Source organism: Apiospora kogelbergensis (assembly GCF_038363985.1).
Source record: "Apiospora kogelbergensis strain CBS 113332 chromosome Unknown utg000005l_segment0_segment0, whole genome shotgun sequence".
Lineage (NCBI taxonomy): Eukaryota > Fungi > Ascomycota > Sordariomycetes > Amphisphaeriales > Apiosporaceae > Apiospora > Apiospora kogelbergensis.
The window spans coordinates 6,277,209-6,298,635 of NW_027117422.1; the positions used below are offsets into that span (position 1 = coordinate 6,277,209).

At 56.4% G+C, this 21,427-nt stretch overlaps 7 protein-coding genes across 7 annotated transcripts; 2 read left to right on the forward strand and 5 right to left on the reverse strand.

The window, feature by feature from the left end:
- Positions 1–409: 409 nt before the first annotated feature.
- Positions 410–2,404, reverse strand: PG998_008705 (heterokaryon incompatibility protein-domain-containing protein; the record flags this gene model as incomplete). Its single annotated transcript, XM_066875521.1, has 3 exons — positions 410–442; positions 508–2,222; positions 2,356–2,404. 3 exons carry the CDS (start codon positions 2,402–2,404, stop codon positions 410–412), a joined length of 1,797 nt encoding a protein of 598 aa, XP_066731466.1.
- Positions 2,405–3,623: 1,219 nt separating this feature from the next.
- On the forward strand, positions 3,624–5,592 carry PG998_008706 (multidrug resistance protein fnx1; the record flags this gene model as incomplete). Its single annotated transcript, XM_066875522.1, has 2 exons — positions 3,624–4,376; positions 4,432–5,592. The coding sequence occupies 2 exons, from the start codon at positions 3,624–3,626 to the stop codon at positions 5,590–5,592; spliced, it is 1,914 nt and encodes a 637-aa protein (XP_066731467.1).
- Positions 5,593–6,527: 935 nt separating this feature from the next.
- On the forward strand, positions 6,528–7,723 carry PG998_008707 (major facilitator superfamily transporter; the record flags this gene model as incomplete). The annotated part of the gene is made up of 3 exons (XM_066875523.1): positions 6,528–6,989; positions 7,065–7,508; positions 7,577–7,723. The coding sequence occupies 3 exons, from the start codon at positions 6,528–6,530 to the stop codon at positions 7,721–7,723; spliced, it is 1,053 nt and encodes a 350-aa protein (XP_066731468.1).
- A 352-nt stretch (positions 7,724–8,075) lies between these two features.
- PG998_008708 (short-chain oxidoreductase) lies at positions 8,076–9,141 on the reverse strand (the record flags this gene model as incomplete). The annotated part of the gene is made up of 2 exons (XM_066875524.1): positions 8,076–8,470; positions 8,613–9,141. The coding sequence occupies 2 exons, from the start codon at positions 9,139–9,141 to the stop codon at positions 8,076–8,078; spliced, it is 924 nt and encodes a 307-aa protein (XP_066731469.1).
- An 872-nt stretch (positions 9,142–10,013) lies between these two features.
- On the reverse strand, positions 10,014–10,307 carry PG998_008709 (uncharacterized protein; the record flags this gene model as incomplete). The annotated part of the gene is made up of 2 exons (XM_066875525.1): positions 10,014–10,173; positions 10,252–10,307. The coding sequence occupies 2 exons, from the start codon at positions 10,305–10,307 to the stop codon at positions 10,014–10,016; spliced, it is 216 nt and encodes a 71-aa protein (XP_066731470.1).
- A 1,190-nt stretch (positions 10,308–11,497) lies between these two features.
- PG998_008710 (FAD binding domain-containing protein) lies at positions 11,498–13,170 on the reverse strand (the record flags this gene model as incomplete). The annotated part of the gene is made up of 4 exons (XM_066875526.1): positions 11,498–12,271; positions 12,379–12,682; positions 12,771–12,966; positions 13,029–13,170. 4 exons carry the CDS (start codon positions 13,168–13,170, stop codon positions 11,498–11,500), a joined length of 1,416 nt encoding a protein of 471 aa, XP_066731471.1.
- A 717-nt stretch (positions 13,171–13,887) lies between these two features.
- On the reverse strand, positions 13,888–20,401 carry PG998_008711 (NACHT domain protein; the record flags this gene model as incomplete). The annotated part of the gene is given in 4 exon segments (XM_066875527.1): positions 13,888–17,349; positions 17,363–19,479; positions 19,536–19,865; positions 19,930–20,401. The coding sequence occupies 4 exon segments, from the start codon at positions 20,399–20,401 to the stop codon at positions 13,888–13,890; spliced, it is 6,381 nt and encodes a 2,126-aa protein (XP_066731472.1).
- Positions 20,402–21,427: the final 1,026 nt, after the last annotated feature.

Genomic DNA, 21,427 nt, shown 5'->3' on the forward strand with positions numbered 1-21,427 from the left:
GTAGAGTGAGTTTGTTGCTGGTGGACGACTGGATTGAGTGTCAGCAAAATCTCATGTGAAATTTGGGGTTTTGTGCGGGCACCAACCACAAAACAAGAGTTATTAATGACAGAGTCGTAAGCAATGCCAGTTGTAGCGATTTCCTAACAAGACCGTCATATTGCCGAGGGGTGCATGATTACTGATGTACATTTGGATACAGCTAACCTAACCAAGACCAATCGGAAGGGGTGAGAGGTGCGGCAGCGCTTTCTCTAATTACAACAAAACAAACGTCCTCGTCGGATGCTCTGAATGGTGATACACCCCCTCTGTATCTCGTTTTACCGCATCCCGTGACATCCACAATTCATGTCCGAATTCGGCTACCGATAGAAACGTGAAAGTGTCCATACTCTCAAACTCCATACTACCAGACGCCTGTATGGAGACCGTCCCGAGCCTGGAACGCAGTATGAACACGCTATCCGTTCTCTTGCAATAGCAAGCAGTATCATCTGGCAACACTTGTGTTGACTTGTTGATGGCTCTGCCAATCGCGCCGCTGTCCAGTACTAGGAAGCCGGACTCCAGTAGGGTTGAAAGGGCCTGGTAAGTCGGTTCAGCAGCCTTTGAGCCCAAAAGCAGGGTTTGCAGTTCGGCCCTGGACTGGCATTCGGTCTCTCGATTAGACCACGTCGACGGCCACGACGCTAGAGTCAGCCAAGCCTGGATGCATTCTTCGAGGTCCGCGTTCGGGCTCAGATGAGCTGACAGCAAATTAACCAAGAGTTCCTCGAGCTCCAGATCAGAGATGTCAGCGGCCGGAAATAGTATTTTGGTCTCGAATTCGACAATACGTTCGGCAAGCCTATCCAAATTCGAGAGCTCGTGATCTGTCCAATGCGTCGTCTGTGTCACGACACCAAGAGAAGAAACACAAATCCCTATGTTGGCTCCTTCGAACAGCAGCTGCCGATTGTTCGAACTCAGCCTTGTCGCTCCGTCTCGGTCCACCAGGGACAAGGCTATGTCTCCGATGTAGCGGAAGTCGGGGACCCAGGATGGAACATCACCCTGTAGTTCGTTCCTCGCAAAACCAAGCAACTTTAGGCCGTACGGCGAGTTAGTGAATATCTCGACTGCATAGTCGTGGCAGACGCGCTCAAATGTCTTCGCATAGTTGGGACGGAGGTGGTTGGGGCTGTGGTGCATCGAGTCCATGAGGCCGAAAACAGCATAGAGTATGTCGTGGGGGATAGAGCAGGCTCTGTTGGAACTGGCCTGGAGGAGCATCATGATGGTCTCTGCGTAGTCGCTTCCCGACAATTTCCTATTCCCCAGATTGGTTCGTTGATGTCGTATCGAGGCGATGGACTCGAGGGCGCGGTATTCGGGCAGTTGACGGGACAGGTGTAGAGCATCCCACAGCTTCAAGGTCCCGTCCAGGAACAGGTCCATGGGCATGCTGTGGCTTCCTATCTGTATCTTGCCGCGCTGATGGATCGTGCATTCTTGCAGTGTCCAGACTCTCATGAACCATGCGTTTCGCAGTATATCCATCAAGCAATCCACGTCCAGAGTAGGAATGTCGCGAACGAAATTCGCTAAGGCTAGATCTTCAAGACCAGCGAGCACTCCGCAAACGCGGCATTGGCTTCGCTCTAGCTCAAGATCGCGCCCCGTGGACTTCCCATCGGTATCCTCTATCCGAGTACAAGGCCAGGTAGATAGCCAAAAGGTCACGTCCTCGGCATTGGCGTATATCTCAGCCATGCGCGCGACCTGCTGTGCCTTTTCGACATCGTTCCTCTGGTTAATGCAGATGGCGTCAATCCACAGATAGGAGGTGACGGAGTCATCTCGAAGCCTCAGCAGCGCCGCGTGCAGGTTCCGCGTGACGAGAAACGCTGATCTGTTCAGTCTTATCTCGCGTGTGTCCTCAGCATTGCCCCAAACATAGGACAAGGCAACGTATCGCGGCGGCTTGTTGCTTCTGGGCTCGCCCACATCCAGGAGCGCGTGTTGGATTGTACATGCGATGCCGTCGGGGGCATGTGCGGCCGACGATGGAAGAATCTTGACCAACCTGATTTCATTTTTGCCCAGTTCGGTGTGCTGATATGACGCCGCACGCTGATGCTGCCGAGATGGTTTTGCTGGGCGAGCCGGAACAGGGAAAAAAAAGTACTTTTGTTCTTCGCCTTTTTCCCCATCGTCCAATTTGAAAAAGAAAAGAAGGACTGGAAATGGGTTTATTAGGGCTTAGGGGCTCTGAAGCACTGGAGAGTCCAAGACAGGCTAGCTGATCTGGCACGCCTCGTCAGGGGGAAGTTGAGGAGGGTAAGAAATTCCAGAGATGCGGGGGTGACCTACAAGCCAATCCAACGTACACGCCGTCACTGCTCAATTGCGCAAAGAGCATCACTGCAACGCTGACGCCCAGAACGCCGTCGTGTTACTCGCCATTGGTTTTGCTACAGCCGTGCTACATATGAAAGGCTGTATGCATGCACAACTGCACAACTGAATAATTGATTGTAAGGTGAGATGAAAATTACAGTTTTTAGACTTATTAGTAGTAGCCACGGTCTTATTTGGGTAGGTAATCATCCCTAAGCCTGTAAAACTGCCTTCACAGCTGTATGGCAGGCATCATATAACGCGGTCACCTGGTATGGGAGACGCAAAAAACCACATACCCATACATTTATCAAATGGCGCGGGTGTACTCGACATATAAGCTCAGAAGCAATTCGCCATTGTCGAGTGACGGGACTATGCACGTAATTCCGAGCAAGGCGCCAGTTGGGGGAGGCTTCGGAGCTCGGCGTTTTCGCTCTCGGCTTGCCGCATAATGTTGTCTCCGGCGCTACCATTATCTTAGCACAACGCCGTCAAACGTCTTTGACGTTTGACGGGTCTTTGAACGAGAATGATCAAGTTGGCTGGTGGCTGGAGTCAATGTGCGCCAGGTCAGTATGAGTATGCGTAAGAGCGAGTAATGTTCAATTTAATTATACTTTCCGAGGGCCGAGCCGAGTGTCAGAAATAGCGACACAGAAACTAATAGGTTGTTCATGTCGATAACCGGTGTTTATTGGGTGGCAGGTGGATATGGGTTGCAGTGCATTTCAAGAAAGAAAGCCGGGGAAGGAACAGCGATCAATGGACGACGACGACTGCCATCTGCCGAAAGATGGCCTTGCAATTTGTAACAACCTTGCTGCATCAATCGTCCTCAGTCCAATCGCGTATAGGCAGGGAGCAAAGGACTGCATCGTCACGCACACACCATTTGGCAGGTCATGGCATCATCGATTCCTGGCCGCAATCTGCTTCGCCCTCCGGGTAAGGACTTGGGCAGCCGCAAATCTACGAAACCCCGGAAAACAGCCACTAGGCCAGGGTCCAGAACCCACTACGACGATAGTCCAGGAGGAAAGAAACGCGTAAAATATTTTCTTAATTGTCGGTTCACTGCTACCCTTCACTTCGGTCCGTCCCTGCATCTTCTTGTTATTGTATTCACACATACCTATATGTATAAGTATATATTTCTACTACCCATTTTGGAACACTTTGTCATACATCACCACCTATTTCTGCAGTCATTCCCGCAAGCCTAGAAACAAGCCACCATTATGGTCCGTGACGCAGCGTCGGACACTTCCGACACGCTGCACGAAGGCGAGCATGGTGGGGCAAATGCTGCCACCGTAGACCCTGCGAAAGCAGCAACCACCAATTCATCGCCAAGCATCCAGCAGGAGCGCGGCGCAAACCATAATCACCACAGCACCCAGCAACATGCCAGCACGGACGTCCCGGCGACGGGCGCGGGCGGGCGAAACAATGTCTCGCCGAATGACGACACAACCACCTCGCCGCCCGGTGGTGGTGGCGGCGTCCCACCGCCGAGCAGCACCGAGCCCCCCGAGGCCGGGCGCACGAAGCTGGAGACGACGCTGATCATGCTGGCGCTGTGCTCGGCCCTGTTCCTGGCGGCCCTGGACGTGACCATCGTGGCGACGGCGGTGCCGACCATCGTGCAGGAGTTCGCGTCGCCCGTCGGCTACACCTGGGTCGGCAGCGCCTACCTGCTGGCCAACGCGGCGCTGGTGCCGTCGTGGGGCAAGCTGAGCGACATCTTCGGCCGCAAGGCTTTGCTGCTGGGCGCCGTCGCCATCTTCTGGATCGGCTCGCTCATCTGCGCCCTTGCTAACAGCATGGGCATGCTCATCGCCGCCCGTGCCATCCAGGGCGCCGGCGGCGGGGGTATCGTCGTCCTCGTCAACATCTGCATTAGCGATCTCTTCTCCATGCGCACTCGCGGCATCTACTACGGTGTGCTGGGTATGGTGTGGGCTATTGCGTCGGCAATTGGCCCTGTCTTGGTAAGTTTATCCAAACCTAATGTCTACTGGCGTCATCATGACTGACATTTACTAGGGTGGTGTGTTCACCTCCAAAGTCACCTGGCGCTGGTGCTTCTACGTCAACCTGCCCATTTCGGCCGCCGGCTTCCTCATCCTCGTCTTCGTGCTTAAGCTGCACAACCCCAAGACGCCCCTGCGCGAGGGTCTCGCCGCCATCGACTGGCTCGGCAGTCTGCTGATCATCGGCGGTACCCTCATGTTCCTATTCGGCCTGGAGTTTGGCGACGTCATGTACCCCTGGAAGTCGGCGGCCGTCATCTGCCTCATCGTGTTCGGCCTCGTGACCATCGCCCTGTTCTTCATCGTCGAGACGCGCGTCGCCAAGTACCCAGTCATCCCGCTGTCGCTGTTCAAGAACCGCGCCAACGTGGCCGCCTTCGCCGTCAGCTTCTGCCACGGCTACTGCTTCATCTCGGGTTCGTACTACCTACCGCTCTACTTCCAGGCCGTGCTCGGCGCCGACGCCCTGCTCTCGGGCGTCTACATCCTGCCTTACGCCCTCTCGCTGTCCTTCGTCTCGGCCGGCACCGGCGTATGGATGAAGAAGACGGGCCAGTACCTGCCGCCCATCATCTTCGGCATGGCCGTCATGACGCTGGGCTTCGGCCTGTTTATCGACCTCGACGCCAGCTACAACTGGGCCAAGATCATCATCTTCCAGATCATCGCCGGCATCGGCACGGGCCCCAACTTCCAGTCGCCGCTCATCGCGCTGCAGTCCTCGGTCGAGCCGCGCAACATCGCGTCGGCCACGTCGGCCTTCGGATTCGTGCGCCAGCTTGCCACGTCCATCTCGGTCGTCATCGGTGGCGTCGTATTCCAGAACCAGATGCAGAAGCAGCGGCCGCAGCTGCTCGCGGCGCTGGGCCCGCAGCTCGCCGACCAGCTCTCCGGCGGCTCGGCGGGCGGCAACGTCGCCGTCGTGGCTGCTCTGCAAGGCGAGCCGGGCCGCGTCGCCAAGGGTGCGTACTGGAACAGCTTGCAGACCATGTACATCATGTACACGTGCTTCGCCGCCCTGGGCCTGCTTCTCAGCCCCCTCATCGGCCAGAAGAAGCTGAGCAAGGAGCACAAGGAGCACAAGACGGGCTTGAAGTCTCTCCAGCCCACGGACCGCCAAAACGAGGAGGCGGCCGCTGCCAACGGAGCGAAAGCCGAGAAGGAGACCGTCTAGGTTACTGGGAGGCCCGCCACTCTGATCTGTTCATATACTTTTACCATTTTAATCACGCCATCTAGCATTTACGAGTACGGGCATTGCATATAAGTAGATTGGACATTAGAACATTTATAATGATACCCCTTACTCACGCATTCAAATCTGCTTCGTCTTTCGTTCTTCGCACGAGCATGGCTTGATTGAGCATCTGAGTCTGTGATCTTGGTACTGACACGCGGGATGTGTACGCATCCCAGGTAGGCTGTTACCATGACCAACATGCAGACATCGAGCCGTTCACCCGGATGTGCATGGCCAAGATGGAAAGAACACTTGCGTCCATCGTACTTGGTCAGTTCATGGTCCCAAGGGGGGCGCTTGTGGTTTAGCGTACGGGGAATTGTTTACAAGGGGCCTGTCAGCGACCAATTGGCGGAAAATCCCCTGTGGCCCCACGGCCGAACCACTACCACCCACGGAGCCAGAACATTCCAATCTCCGCGTCACCGAAAGAGGCAAGAGACATCGCCAGATACCAAGTGAGGAAGCATATGACTTCTGGCCTTTCGTTGATCGTTCGCTAAACATCTTTGTTATCGCAAGCTCTCGCTACGACGAAAGTGTGGCCGACACGAGCCCAGCCAAAGCAGGTGGGCGATTGCGTCCTTTCCAGATGATCAGCGCCGGTGGTCCGGTGCAGGCAGTCGGGTATCGGGCCCCTCCAAATTGGCAACCCCTGGAGAAATGCGGAGTCCAGGCCCTGCATGGCTAGCCAGGTAGAGTTGCATCACGGAGGCATGCCATCCGAACTAGCACGGCAAGCTGGGGTTGGGTGCGCATCTATAAAGGGCGGTAGCCCCGGCCATTGATCGACAGACAGACGGACATCTCGGTTGCCCCATCCCCCATCAACTCAAAGATCGACACCACCCCTGATCGACCTCGCCAAGATGAAGTTCCTCTCGGTGTTCAGCGCCTCCCTGCTGGCCCTCTGCCAGCTCGCCGCGGCGGAGGAAGCGCCGCAGCGGCTCGCCAAGCGCGCCTCGCTGCAGCAGGTGAACGGCTTCGGCTCGAACCCGTCGGGCGCCAAGATGTTCATCTACGTGCCCAACAACGTGGCGGCCAAGCCGGCCGTCGTCGTCGCCATCCACCACTGCCAGGGCACGGGCACGAGCTACTACCAGTCGACGCCGTACGCGCGCCTGGCCGACCAGCACGGCTTCATCGTCATCTACCCGGAGTCGCCCTACTCGGGCACCTGCTGGGACGTCTCGTCGACGGCCACGCTCACGCACAACGGCGGCGCCAACAGCAACTCCATCGCCAACATGGTCACGTACACGTTGGGCAAGTACGGGGCCGACGCGAGCCGCGTCTACGTGACGGGTAGCTCTTCGGGGGCCATGATGACCGTACGCATTTTCTTGCCTCTTCCTCTGTTTTTGATAGAAACCAAACGCTAACCGAGCCGTCCCTCTTCTCCCCAGAACGTCATGGCCGCGACCTACCCGGACATGTTCGCTGCCGGCAGCGTGTACAACGGCGTGCCGGCGGGGTGCTTCTACACGGGCACGGTCAACGGGTGGAACTCGACGTGCTCGCAGGGCAACTCGCGGGCGACGCCCGAGCAGTGGGCGGCGACGGTGCGCAAGATGTACCCGGGCTACGCGGGGGCGTACCCGCGCCTGCAGATCTACCACGGCGGCAGCGACACGACGCTGTACCCCCAGAACTACAACGAGACCATCAAGGAGTGGGCCGGCGTCGACGGCTACAACTACCAGGCCCCCACCCAGACCCTCGACCGCACCCCGATCCAGCAGTGCACCAAGTACGTCTTCGGCGACCGCCTGCAGGGCATCTACTGCCCGAGCATCGGGCACACGGTGCCCGTCCAGGGCGAGGAGGACTTGAAGTGGTTCGGCATTATCGTAAGTCGAGGACTCTGTCTCCCAAGCACTTCAGGTAGAGTTGTATGCTGAATAAGTCGGTTCTATAGGGTGGAGGAGGCGGCTCGAACCCCGGCACCCCTGCGACTACTACGACTGCTGCACCCACTGCTAGCCCTACCAACGGCAACGGCGGCGGTAGCGGTGGGTGCGCAGCGGCCCAGTGGGCTCAGTGCGGTGGACAAGTAAGTGTTTGACATTGATCGTATACGAGAGATCTCCCCTGCTAATCATGCATGGCATTAGGGCTACACTGGCTGCAAGACATGCGCCTCGCCGTTCACTTGCAAGGCCTCAAACGAATGTAAGTAGACCCGCTCCACCACCTCGTTTCGACCATCCTCTTTGCGATCGTTGCTGACTTTGTACTAGGGTACTCGCAATGCGTTTAGACGATGAGACTACACCACTACCATATGCATTCTCACGGTACGAGGAGGATGTATTATAATGGCAATGCTCTTAGTAGACCTTATTTTACTTTATTATTAGATAACGATGCCACATCCACCCAATACAAGCCTATCTCCGTTTCCTCCTCTTCTCCCCTTACGCCTCGGGCTCCGGCTTGTCGCAGCTCTTGCTCAGCTCCCCGAACGCGGCGAGCGTCTGCTGGGCCTGGGCGGCCTGGCGCGCGACGAAGTAGGCGGCGCCGGCGCCGAGGGGCAGCTGCGGCTCGCCGAGGTGGTCCTTGTGGGGGCCGGCGCCCATGACGACGTCGTACATGGCCCGCACGCCCTTGTGCATATCGCCGCGCGCCTCGCCCTCGCCCGACTGCATGAACGCCAGCATCTTGCCCGTGTTGGTCGCGGCGTACGCCGGGTCGGGCGTCGCCGCCTGGTATTGGAGTTGGTGCAGCATGCCCGTGTCGAACGTGCCCGGGTTCACGTTCAGCATGCGCACGTTGAAGTCCTTGACTTCGAGGGCGAAGGTCCTCATGACGGCTAGGGGGCAGGTCAGTTTTGTCTTTCTACGTGTGCGGTAATGGGTTTTCTCGTTGCATGGGCCCAGGATAAATATCTCCAAGACAAGAGCGAGGAAAGGAAAGCAAATGAGGGTGAGTCGGGGTGGGGGCTTGCTGCTTACCATCCAGAGCGGCCTTGGCGCCGCCGTAAATGGACATGGACGGGATCGCCGCCAAGCCCGAGGCGGAGCTGACGTTGACGACGATGCCGAACTTGCGGGCGCGCATGTAGGGCATGGCGGCGCGGGTGAGGCGGAAGGGCGCGAAGAGCAGGGTCTCGAACTGGCGGCGGACCTCGTCCTCGGAGAAGTGCTCGGCGACGCCGTAGAGGGCCCAGCCGGCGTTGTTGACCAGGACGTCGACCTGCACGCCCTCCTGCTCCTCGAGCCGCTGGATCAGCGCCCCGCAGTCCGGCGCGTCGACGTCCAGCGTCTCCCACCGGTGGTGGCCCTCGGCGGAGAACTCGGCCACGAGGTCGGGAGTCTTGGCCGGGTTGCGCGACGTCGCGATCACCCGGTGGCCTTGCGACCGCACCAGCCGCGCGAGGGCGAGCCCGAAGCCCGACGAGCAGCCGGTGATCAGCCAGGTCAGGGGGCGGGAGGGGATGGTGTAGGTTGCCGAGGCATCCATGTAGGAGAGAATTTGAGACATTTTGATAGGTGTTGTGTGTTTCCCGCTGTAGCTATGAACAATACAATGAATGTGGTGAGGGTCTTTCTTTTGGATGAGGATCAGTTGTCTAGTATCGGGAGAGGAAAGAGAGAAGAGAGGGAATGGCTTGATAAGTCTGAGTGTTTCTGGCGTCGGGTCTGAGGTAATAAAAAGGTTCTCACTGCATGATGCGGGTATCGCATGTGCAGCAGCGGGCGGTGTGAAACGCGGAACGTGGCTTCGTCGCGGCCATTCTGGGTCGTGCAAAGACGTACGATTGGCTCGGAGGCCCGGCACTAAGCAGCTGGAGCCCGGGACTAGACGACGAGACGCACCTTGCAGCGGAGCATTAATGGGGTGGGTTCCGGAGCGGCCAAGCTCGATTGAAGTAAGATGTCCGATGGAAAAAATGGGGGCGGGATACTCCGCCGATCACCCCCTGGCTGGATGGTATTCTCAACGTACGACCTCGTGTTCTGCTCGTGCCCACGAAGCTTGATGTGACTAGTCATATCGGTCCCCCTCGGCGTTCAGGGGTCCTCAGGTCCCGGAATAGTTCCGGTTGGTCGTCCCGTACTATATGGGTGCCGAGTTCTTGTGTCCACACCAGATCTCAGATGTATAGATATTATCATTTAACACGGTTATATGTTTTAGAGATAGGACCTTATCACACGCTTGGATGCCATGCACAGTGTACGGTGGAGCAGAGCAACGATGTTACACAGGAAAGATCCCGTCATATGTTATACTTCTCATTGAGTTACATCTGAATCTCTTGAGATCTAGCCTCAACCAACCTCAACCCTCAGTCTCTCTACTCCTTCTACCTCCAGAAACCTGTAGGCTTTGATACCATCGTCGATCACCTATCAACGGGGAACCCACTGAGATGGGCTGCTACCACTGGGGCCAGATACCTGGGCGGAAGGCTGCAAGGTCGCCGGCGCACCGCCTGCTCCTGGGTTGAGACCGGTGCCTGCCGGGTTGCCCGAGCTCATGGCCGGGAGATTGCTCGACTGGTCACCTTGCCTGTTAAGGGTAAGTAGTCGCCTCTCTTGGGTTTGTGTGGTCTCCCACAAAGCAGAGTCAACTGGTGAATATACTTACACACTTCCGAGGTTGGTTCCACCCCCACCGGGCTGGCCTCCCTGAGAATTGCTCATTGTCGCTGTCGTGATTTGATGTATTGTAAATAAGTGTTGTGATAGTTTGCTATTTGCTGGAGTTGCTAATGCGAGGGTTTCAATGTTGTGATACACGAGAGAGAAATGGATGCTTTGGTTGGAACAGGCCTGGAATTTATAGGATACTGATCCCATTCCGCGTCGTCGATATGACAAGGCTAGGGTGCAATCATAAGTCATCGCGTGGTTGAGCACTATGGGATATATACCTACACAAGGTGATGCAGGCTCAGCAGTGCTGTACTGGCCATCCCTCCGTTGCGTCTGAATATGCAATGGGTGATTGCTTGGTAGTCACAGATCCGTAAGCTGATACAGGTTGACCTACTTATCAACTGATTCTACTGGCATCATGTAAAATACAGCTGTAGACTATTTGGCTCAATCGTTGCATTCGTTAAACAGTAATGTGGATGTCAAAAGGCCGACTGTGTGGCCCCTGAAAAGAGACTGCTCCTAGCCAGCCTAGCCATGATAGTGTCCTAGGAGCGTCGAAGTGGTTGATTGGAAGTCATACAGTGCACTAAACATGTGCGAGTCGACCTTCTAAGTCATTCATGGTCAGGTTGGTTAACGAAGTTTCAGTTTGCAAGCGGCCGAAGCTGACGGTCGTGGAGACGAAACATCTCGGTGGTTACTGCAGAAAGAAGAGTTCGAATGAACTGGAGCACGTCATCGACGTATGTGTGCAGGTTAGGTCAGCAGGATTCCAAAATGACGTCAACAATATTGAGGCTCCTTGTGCTGTTGCGCAGTCGCTCAAACTTGGTGCTGAAGTATGGATAGGGGCATCGCTCAAGCTTCATAGATTGGGTAGTTTAGCTATTCAGTTCAACATTGGTGGACGTCAATCATTTAATGGCGAGGGCCACAAGATGTATCACTCTCAATATTACTCCTGCAGTGCTCATATATTCGAAGAGATAACTCATTACATACCAATGTTCTCCAACGTGGTTCTGAGGCAGGATTTTGGTAAGAGTGGAATTCCACTCTATTACGGCATGATTGACAGTGCATTCACAACCTTGAGCGCACCCGTACGTCTAGTTACATTTTAGATCGGAGGAAAAGATAAAAAAGAAAATACCCCTGATCACTACGTGTGATACACCCATAAATTGCCTTTAACCCCCTTTCTCCAACCCGCCTCTGGAGATCTGAATGCATCAAGACTTCGCAGGCTCCGTGTGGAAAAGGTGTGTCCATGGAACAGTCCCCGCAAAGGGCTCTTCGACCCCATGTACAAAGTCCAGCACCATGCCCGACCGCATGATATTCGAAATAACGTGTGTATAAAGAAGCCCTTCTAAGCCGGGGACGAGCGTGTTCAGCCAGTCTAGAAACTGATAGGCCCGCCACGTGTAGGCGTTGGTAGTCGTCGGCCAGGTGGTCTGCCGCGTCGCCATGCGGGACAGGCTCATGGTCAGGTCCGTAACGCGGTCCTGCCTGCGCGCCGCGTAGGCGACGAACGCCCCCTCGAGCTCGCGCGTGCTGGGCCGCGCGACGCCGCGCCCGTGCACCAGCTCGTGCAGCGCGTTGGTCAGCGCCACGGCGCACTGCACGCCGCTGTTGTAGCCCATGCCCATGTTGGGCGTCACCTTCCAGCCCGCGTCGCCGGCCAGCACCACGCGGCCCCAGCTCCAGTGCGCGACGGCGCCCTCCGGGAGATTCGACATGCCGGCGCACCCGGGGAAGCGCGCTGCCCAGACGGTCTTGAACTGCAGCGTCGGCGACACGTGCATCTCGCCTAGACGCCCCGCGAACGCCTCCATGTCGGCCGCGGTGTAGTCCCGCCGGGCTTGCGTCGGCTCGTCTAGGCACTCGTACATGAAGAACCAGGACCAGTCTTTGCCGTGGATGATCGAGGCCGACTGCTTGGGGCCGTGGCAGTTGTCCGCGTCGCCCGGGAGGGAGCCAGCTGGGGTAGGGAAAGTGCCCCACTGGATAGAAAGCGATTAGTAACGGGGTAGAGTACCATTCTGGAGACTATGATGCTAGTTGGGTGGCTGGAAGGAGCGGCGCAGTGATATGTTGCGAGTGTACTTACCATGCACCGATAGGAGGCAATTAGTGGTTTCTCAGGATTCACCGTTGCCGGGTCTGCTCCAGCCGCAAGCGCCATAGACCGCATGAAGCCACGGGTCTTACTATGGACGCCATCAGCACCGATGACGATAGAGCCTTCATACGTAGTGTTGTCAAGGCAGTGGACTTGTACTCCGTCGCGGGTCGTCTGGATATCAACCACTTTTTTGCCTGTGAGAATCTTCTGCTTCGAGGCGGGGGCCAAGGTCTCGTAGAGCACCTGCATAACGTGGAGGCGGTGGTAGGCATGGGCTCTTACACCATGACTATTCGAGCGTTAGAGATTGTGGGCTCGCAGTTTTCCCACTGGCAGCGACTTTAGACTGAGGCGGAGGGGCACTGGGGCGGAATTACCTTTCCTGTGACCGGGCAGAGAGAATGGCGGAATTTCTGGTAGGTTTGCCGGCCCATGTTGTAACGTGGGTAGTGCCAATTGGCGCACCAGCCTTTAATGCGTCCTCAAGAATGCCGAGTTGAGCGTATACGCGGAGAGTATTGGGCGTTAGAACAAGACTGGCTAGTGCGGCAAGGAACGAAAGAACATTGTCAGCTTTTAACTATACAGGCCCCAGCAATGCTGGCATATGTGGGTGATCAGGTATGTAAACGCACCTCCCTCTTCGGCTAAAACGGTATCTCGGGCTTCGAGGATAAGATAGTCAATGCCGGCTTGGTCCAATGTGTGGGCAAGGGTAAGCCCGACGGGGCCACCGCCGACGATGATGGCTTGAAAAAGCTTGTCAGAACCATCCATGATGGAAAGTGTGAAATGAAGCAGCGAAGTAATAGAGAATGAGCCTCCAAAGCTTGAGATGAAAATGTTTGAGTGTAATACCACAGGAATTTCTCTGAAGGATAGATGGCGATAGCATTTATATATCTTTGAGTAGACGTTTGAGTGGTACGGCAATTAGAAACGCGCCTATTACAATCTTTTGAACGCTATGCCGTGAGAACGAGTACCGTCATGTCCATGTCCACGAGGCTGGGTACTTAGGTGGTGTTCCGGGGGCACAGTTCCTGGGACTTACAAACCACGGAATTGGCCGTACAGATTCTAGGAAACCCGTAATTTTCCGATTGGCCGCTACGCAGTTCCTCCGAGTTTCCCCTAGCAAAGGGCGGGGATTCGGGCTTGTATTGGACCCCGACAGTAGAATTCGGTGCCGCATGCAACCCGATACACGATTGGGCAAGTTCAGTTGGCTCTTTGAATCCTTGTTACGAGTGTGATGGAAAGACCAAGATCTCAAATTCCATAATAGGACATGGGAATAAGTTACCCCGATGGAATGAAGAAAAGGGGAGGCGCAGAGGTCGCGGAAGTAGTAGGCCTGGGGGCCTTGGGTGATGCCGTATTGTCTGTGTTATTCCACTTTCCGAGCACTGACGAAGAAAGACTTCGGCGTCAAGAGTTCCATTCAATCAATAGCTACTATCTGTCTCTATTACTTCCCAGTGGACCCTCTCCTCAATCCTGCTCTCCGCCGTTGCTGTAGGTTCGCCCCGAGGTATCCAACAGCAGCTGCCAACTCTTCAAGTCCGTCGCCCGCACCAGGTCCTCGTCCGACTCCGCCCGCCCATTACCAAACCCCGAGAGGTCCCATTTCTCGACGCCGCCGACGTCTGCCAGGTCGGCCGAGTATTGCGCGAACACGTCGGCGTTGAGCCGCTCGTACTCCGCGTAGCCCTTTGGCCAGTCGCCCGCGCGCTCGAGCGCAAGCTTCAGCAGACCCAGGTGTCGCCGTGCCACCTGCCCGTCCGAGTGGTGCTCCCTCCCGCCGCGATGCGGCTGCTGCTGGGCGTCGGGGTGCAGCAGCACCGAGTGCATGAAGCCCGTCTCGGTGGGGCTGCTGGGGCTGCTGCTGCCGTTGCTGCCGTGGCTGCTGCCGTTCTCCATGGCGTCGTACAGCGAGCCGCCGTCCATGCTGGTGTAGGCCGGGTCCGTCAGGCTGCGCAGGACATCCTCGTGGATCGCGGCGCTCTTGCGGTAGTAGCGGCCCGCCATGTTGCCGTTGCCGTTGGCGCTGCCGCTGCCGTTGGCCAGCTTCTGGTGCCGCTGCGCAACGCTCGAGTACAGCTGCGACAGCAGCACGGCCATCTCGAGCGTCGCGGGGTGGCACAGCCCGTGCACGCGCCGGCAGTTGTAGACGATGTGCTCGGCGATGCGCAGCGCGGCGCGCGAGTCGCCGACGACGTAGCGCGCCAGGATGTACCGCCGCGCCAGCGTGAAGGCCACGACCGGGTCCCACTCCTGCTGCACCTCGCGGCTCTGCCACAGCACCGTCAGCAGCTGCGCCAGCTTCGCGTAATTCTCCTGCGCGCCGAGCAGCGACACCAGCTGGTCCAGGTGCGCCGGGTCCAGCCGGGCTAGGTTCACGTTGGTTTCGTCCATCAGCACCCGCAGGACATCGTCGAGGATCGTCCCGGACGTTTTGAGGAGACCTGCGCGCGCGTCGGGGCTCATCTTGGTGCCGTCGTCCGTGGCGCGGCTGCCGAGCTGGATGCCCATAGTCAACACGAGCTTCGCGATGACGGGGGTGCGGTACGACTCCGGCTTCACGGCGATGAACTTGAACCACGCCATGGCAAGGTCACAGGCCATGTCATAGTTCTGATCGTCGAGCAGCTCCACCAGTCTGGTGTTACCGATGATACCAGCGGTGCGGATCATATCGTGAGACTCGTGCGTGCCCATGTGTCCCAGGATAGCCTGCAGGAATAGTTCGATCTGGGCAGGCGACATCTTGGCCTGCTCTACGAAGCTTGACTGGGTGCTGGCAGCCCAAGAGACATACTGGTGGAAGACGCGTGCGGAGGCCCGGAGCCGGCCAGAGCTTCTCAGGTTCTGGTGGATTCGCGCAACGGTTTTGGACACCGCCAGGAAGTTGGTGGACTTCGACTGGAACAGGGTTCCGAGCTCCTCGAAGTAGGCGTACTGTGTGGAAAGCGCCGCCATGATCTCCGTCAAGGTTGCCGCGCTGCGGCGGAGGCTGTACTCCAGCTGGGCGATGAAAATGAGGCTCTCACGGCCGCAGGAAGACAAGTCGAACCCGCTGGTCTTGACATTGGAAGTGTCCTTCATCAACACCTGTCGGTAAAGCTCATCTGTGAGCTCGGTAGCCTGGCTCACCATGTTGCTGGACATGTAGCTGGAGGCTATAGTGGACGCAGCAGCGGCGAGCCGGGTCGAAGACTTCTCAGTGGACAAGATGTTGGTGGTCGCCTCCTTGAGCTCGCGAGACACCGTCTCAGACTGGTCTTTCTGCTTGGATTGGAAGCGGACGAGCTCGGAAAGCTGCGTGAGCGACTCCTCATGGGCCCAACCGTGCGTTTCTCGCGCCGAACTGAAGCGTTTGTGTAGCACGGTAACGGCTCGGTCAACTTGTGCAGACGAGATGGCAGTTGAGCTGGACGATGAGGAGTGTTCCATGATGATGGCCGCCTGCTCCTCTTGCATGATTTCCAGAGTAGATGAGATCTCTTGAAGGTCAATCTCTTTTGACCCGGTCTTGACAAGTTCTTCGAACAACATCATAGCTTGTGCCTCGGTGGCCTTCGACTCCTGACACAGCTTGGACAGTGTAAGCTTGGCTTGTACCGCGATGGACGTCGAAGCACCGTAAATGGTTTGACACTGAGTATGGTATTCGGTTGTTATCTTGTGGAGAAGAGTGAAAGAAGTCCTGCTGTGGCGCATGCATCCGAGGTAGTGGTCGAAGCATTCGCGAACCAGCTTCTGATCTTGGAATATGGGGCTTGACTTGGGCGCAGTGAAGAAGGTGTTGAAGAAGGTCTTGTAGTACGGCAAGGCTTCGGTAAAAGCGCCCTTGCTCCACAGCTCGGTTGCGACGAAGATCATAGGCTTCAGGGCCTCAGGCTTGCTGGTCTTGCTGTTCCCGTTGAGGATGCGGATGATGGTCTGGTAATACTCAATCGAGGCCGGACGTGGCCGAGTAAGCTCGGCCAGCTCCCAGAGGGCCTTGATGACCGTGGGGTGCTGCTCGCCATGGTAGGCAATCAAATCGTCGAGTACCTCCTGACGGATCGCTATGCCAGACTCGTTCTTGGAGGTCTTGCTGTAGAAAGACAGTAGCTCCTGGGTGACGCGCTCCCGCAGCTTGTCGTTCACCTCACGGCCCGATCGCAGAGAGCGGTAGAGGCGGACGCGGATATCTTCCTCTTCGATCTGGCGTCGACGTGATGAATACAGCTCCGCCAATCGCTCGACGAGACCTACGCCGTTTTCGGTATGCTCTTGGACGAGAAGGACGTCCTGTACATTGAAAGAGAAGAACGATGGCCAGATGCCCAAAAGCACTTTCTTGATGAAGCGACAGGCGTCTAGCCATCTACGTTGCGACACGTGGAGGGAGATGAGGCTGTTGATCGACGCAAATGTCGTCGAACGCATAGTGGAGATAGACCCGGCATATTCGTACACCGTCTCTTCGAGAGTCTTCTCCGACGCCATCGTCTGGGACGAGTTGCTCGACTTGAATATCTCCTGCGTGATTGTCTGCACGCTCTCCGCGGCCTCCTTGTAGGCCGAGGTCTGGGTGCGGTTGGTGGCGCGGTAGTGCTGCATGCAAAGCTTGGAGACGGCCAGCGACACCGACGAGAGGCCCATCGACTTGGCGACGTTGGAAACTTGGGCTAGAAGCGATGCAGAAGTCTCGGTGAGTCGCGAAGCCGACTCGCTGCTGTACTCCTCGCAGATGCCGACGAGAAGGGCTGATGCCTCCGTGGTTCTCTTCTGCGACTGCAAAAACTGGGAATATCTCAGCAGTGCCTGAATGCTCTTTTCCGTTGTCATGTCGGACCGATGAAGACTGTGCTCGTGACTGGCTCGCTGCCATGCTTCGAGATAGCATTTTTCGGCAGCATCGATACGGCCTTCCGAGACGCATCTCTGAGCCTCTTTTAGTGAAGTCTCTGGAATGCACGATCTTTTCATCGCGCTCCTCAATGTCCAGGAGCAACAAGTCGCCCTCCTCGGCTGTATCGACCTCCTTTGGGCCCTTCAACTGGACCCGGAGGTCGCGATCGGTCCCTGAGATTTCCCCTGACTCGGAGTCGATTCTCATGCGGGTTTGGATTGACTTGGTGATCTGTTCATACTTGTTGGTTTCCTTGGTGGAGCGGTAGTGCTCAGATAGGCGGCGGAGCGTACCGACGACCTGGCTTGACGCCTGGCCGAATTTGACGGTGTAGCACTCGACCAGGATGGAGAGAGTCTCTTCCCGTTTCTTCATGAACTCCGTCCGGGTGGTCGAAACCTTGCCGTCAGTCATCTGAATGTAGGTATCGGCCATCTGGATCGTCAACTCCTGATCCGCGGGTTGCCGCTTGCTACTCAACGAGGCAGCCTCGAAGAAAAAGGACGCGCTTTCTTCGAATCTGCCAATCTGACGATGCAAAATGGCCAGATAGATGATGCACTGCAGCGTCAATGGGCTCTTAACCGTGAAGCATTCGCGGTAGATCATGGTAACAGTGGTGTGGTACGCCAGCAGCAATGGGGCGGGACAGTATTGCCAGAGAGTGGCTTGCAGACGCAGCGAGGTCACCGTGGTTGGGAACACCTTGCTGAAGGTCTTGGCTGTTTCGGTGTAGCCTCCCTTCGCGAAGGTGGTAGACTTGATCAAGTGGACCGGCCAGTGGCGGACAGCGAAGTCGAGCAACGGGAACCGGTTGAGCAGCTGGGCGCGGTCGTGGTCGTTGAGCAGATCGGCGGACGGGCCGTGCTGCTCGGGCGTCACCGTCTTGATGTAAAACAGCAGGCGAGTGGCCAGATCGGCTTGAGCGTCTGTGACTGTAGAGACCAGTTCTCCCTTAGCCTGCAGCTCACGTAAGGACGCGCGGACGAGGCCGTGGCGGATGCTCATGAGGCCTTGCTGCAGGCAGACGAGACCCTGTACGTGCTTCAGGGTTGCCAGCACGTCGACGTGCGCATCCGAGATGGTGCCCTTGTCGGCCTGGATGCACGACAGCGTGGCGAGTTCCTTCACGGATAGGGGTCGCTCGGCGGTGGCAAGCCACAGCAGCATGTGCCTTGCCTCGTCGGACACGCTAGTCGTGTGTACGGTTTGCTGGACGAGGTCCGTGATGGTGGGCTTCGACTTGACCGCCGCGGCCACAGCCGCACGGAACTTGTCCAGGCCGACGGCGCGGCGCAGGCGCTTTGTGGCCATCTTTGCCCAGAGGAAGGAGCCGGCAGAGGCCTCCGTAATCTGGGAAATGATGGTCTCTTGATCGAAGTCGGACATGGAGCTGAACTCCGCGTCGGAATCAAAGTGGCTCCTGACAACGGCCATGATGTCGTCGAAGATGAGGCCGTCGGTGATCTGCAGACTCGACTGTCCCGTGCCCTCAAACTTGGCTCTCCCCAACGTGATGAGCTGGGTGTTGCTGCCCTGGGCGACGGCGCTGACGAGACGCCGGAACATGGATTTCTCGTCGCATGCTGCGTCATCAATGCCGTCGACGACGAGGACCAGCTCTTTGGCCCCGGGGAGGGCAGCGCCCAGAGCGCGCCCTAGGGCCGACCAGACGGTGTTGTCGTACTCATCGGAGTTGGCGACTGTCTGGCATGTCTTGCACGCATCCGACAGAATCTGCAGGAGCTGGGTGTTGCCGATGCGCTTCACAAGTAGCTGGCTCATGATGGCCTTGGCGACGGCCCGCGTCGCAGTCTCGACGGGCACATTGCTATCTACATACAAGAAGTCGTTGTCAGATAAGCCACCAGGGTCGGATGCTAGAGGTCGAGAATACGTACCGATTGGAATGTACAGGGCGTCATAGTGAGATCCCGAAATAGGCCGCTGCAGATAGTCGACAATGACGGACGAGGCAACGGTCTTCCCGCATCCGGGCTTGCCGCTGATGGAAAGTACCTTGTTGTCTCCTCGCAGGAAACGCGTCAGATGGGGGCCAGCCCAGAGACAGGTCAGCTCTTCTCGGTCCTGGGCCAGGAGCGCAGCCCCGCCGCCGCCAGCGGCGTTGTTCAAGACGCGATCCTCGGGAGCTAGCCAGGACTGGACGGACTTGACATCAGAAACTGTGTTACGGGCACCGTCAGTGTATTATCCCCTCGTGTATGTTCAATTGACAGACCTTTATCGGCACTCATGCCGTGAGCAAGCAATTGGTGGCGCCACATGGACTCGGCGATCTTGTCGCACCGGTCCTGGAACGTGCTGATCTGCTCAGCAAACGTGCTGTAGATGTTGATTGAGGTGGAGTCGGTGGAGGAGCTGCGGATGGCCTTGTAGAAATGCGTTGCGATGCTAGCCACCAGGGTCACGAGGTCCGTCATAGCGAGCACCAGATGCCCTCTGATATCGTGTGATGCTTGGAACATCTCGGCGCGCTCCAGAAGATCGACGAGGTTACCAGAGATGCTGTAGAAGAAGCCAAGAGAGGTCGTCAGGGCCGAGGCGTTGTCTTTGCCCAACTAAATTGGTGTACATTATATCAGTGAGTTGGCATAAACAGAGTTGCGAGATACTGACCTTCAACAGGATAGCACAGTAGCCATAGGCCAGTTGAGTAGCTAAGCTACTATCGCCGGCGAACTTCTCAATGGCGAGCTCGAAGGAGTGAAGTCTCTCGACAAAGAGCTGAGTCCAAGCCAGCACCTTGTCGTAACTGCTGCCCTCGGCAGGCAGGTGGCTCATGCGCTGGACTCCGATCCAGTCCAGGATCGAGACATGGCTCTCACTCATGATCTGGCTGGAGATGCCGGATCCCAGCTCGCTGTCGCTGCGCCGTTTGAGGGCATACACGGCTCTCGAGAGTGCGGACGTCTCCATGGCTAGGGAGTCCGAGCGGGTCTTCCCTTGGCCCACTTCCCGTTGGGACGTACTACCGGCTGTCATGATTCCATGTTCGAGGATCCCTGAGGCTCGCTGGGAGCCCACACCTAACCCTCCAAGGGTGTGGAGGTTGGACATGAGGGGCATGACTGAGGCGGGCGCCATAGTTGTGGGGGCAGTGAAATCAGGTAACAAGTAAAGGTATTAACAAAGTGGTAATCACTTTGGGATACATAGAGGAGTTGGGGAAATGGGACGCGGATAGCTCAACAGGAAAGGGCTTGGAATACTTATGCATGCTGGTCATGACCGTTACACAAACCACAAAATTGAAAAAGGACAACCGATCTCAGGGTTTTGATAATGGACAAGGTAGAGGGTACTGTAGAACCCCACAGTCTGTGATCAACTACAGGTGTCATCAAGGGTGTTGGCGACACCTTTGGTTCGCCAATGTCGTTGTGAGATGGAAGGTTAGAGCGAGTCGAAACATGATGTAGCGGTGATGTGGTGCCCAAAATTCCCGTTGGCATGAGTTGATACCACACGAACCCTGAGTTTCTCATTTCAATTCACACCGAGCTGGAATCAAAATGCCCTTTCACGCCAAAGGGATGCCCAATACTGTGGAGTCAATCAGCTTCTGATTTCTTCTCTCATGTGTACTTCGTGGTGTCCACAGACCGGGTTAGGATGAACCGCTAGGTGTTTGTGATGCAAGAATGCCATTTCGTTTTTCTAATATCCCATTGTGACTTTGCTAAATATCTGTATGTCAAGAACATTTCTGACGGCAGTATACACAGCTCGGAGTTGCTCCATGCTCTGTGATAGGTAGGATACGGTCCATCGTATTCCAGCTACCTATGATGTTGATTGATTACATTCGTCAGAAACATGAAATCATTATCATGGCGATTGGAGCAACCCAGTCGGACCAATTTGAAAGGCTTAGGCGAAACGCTGGGGCTGTATGCTTCAGTATAAATGTCCGATGCATGTGGAAAGTTCATGATTACATGACAGAAAGTTACCAGATCTTTGCAAAGTCAGTCAATCAATGAATCTGGCACGGGAATAAATGTGCGAAGACCAAGTTAAGATCTGATCCGCTGTTGGTTACCATCAATATGCCCGCATCGCTACATCATGTTTTGTCTACGTCAAAGTTTGGCTTATTGATGATGACCA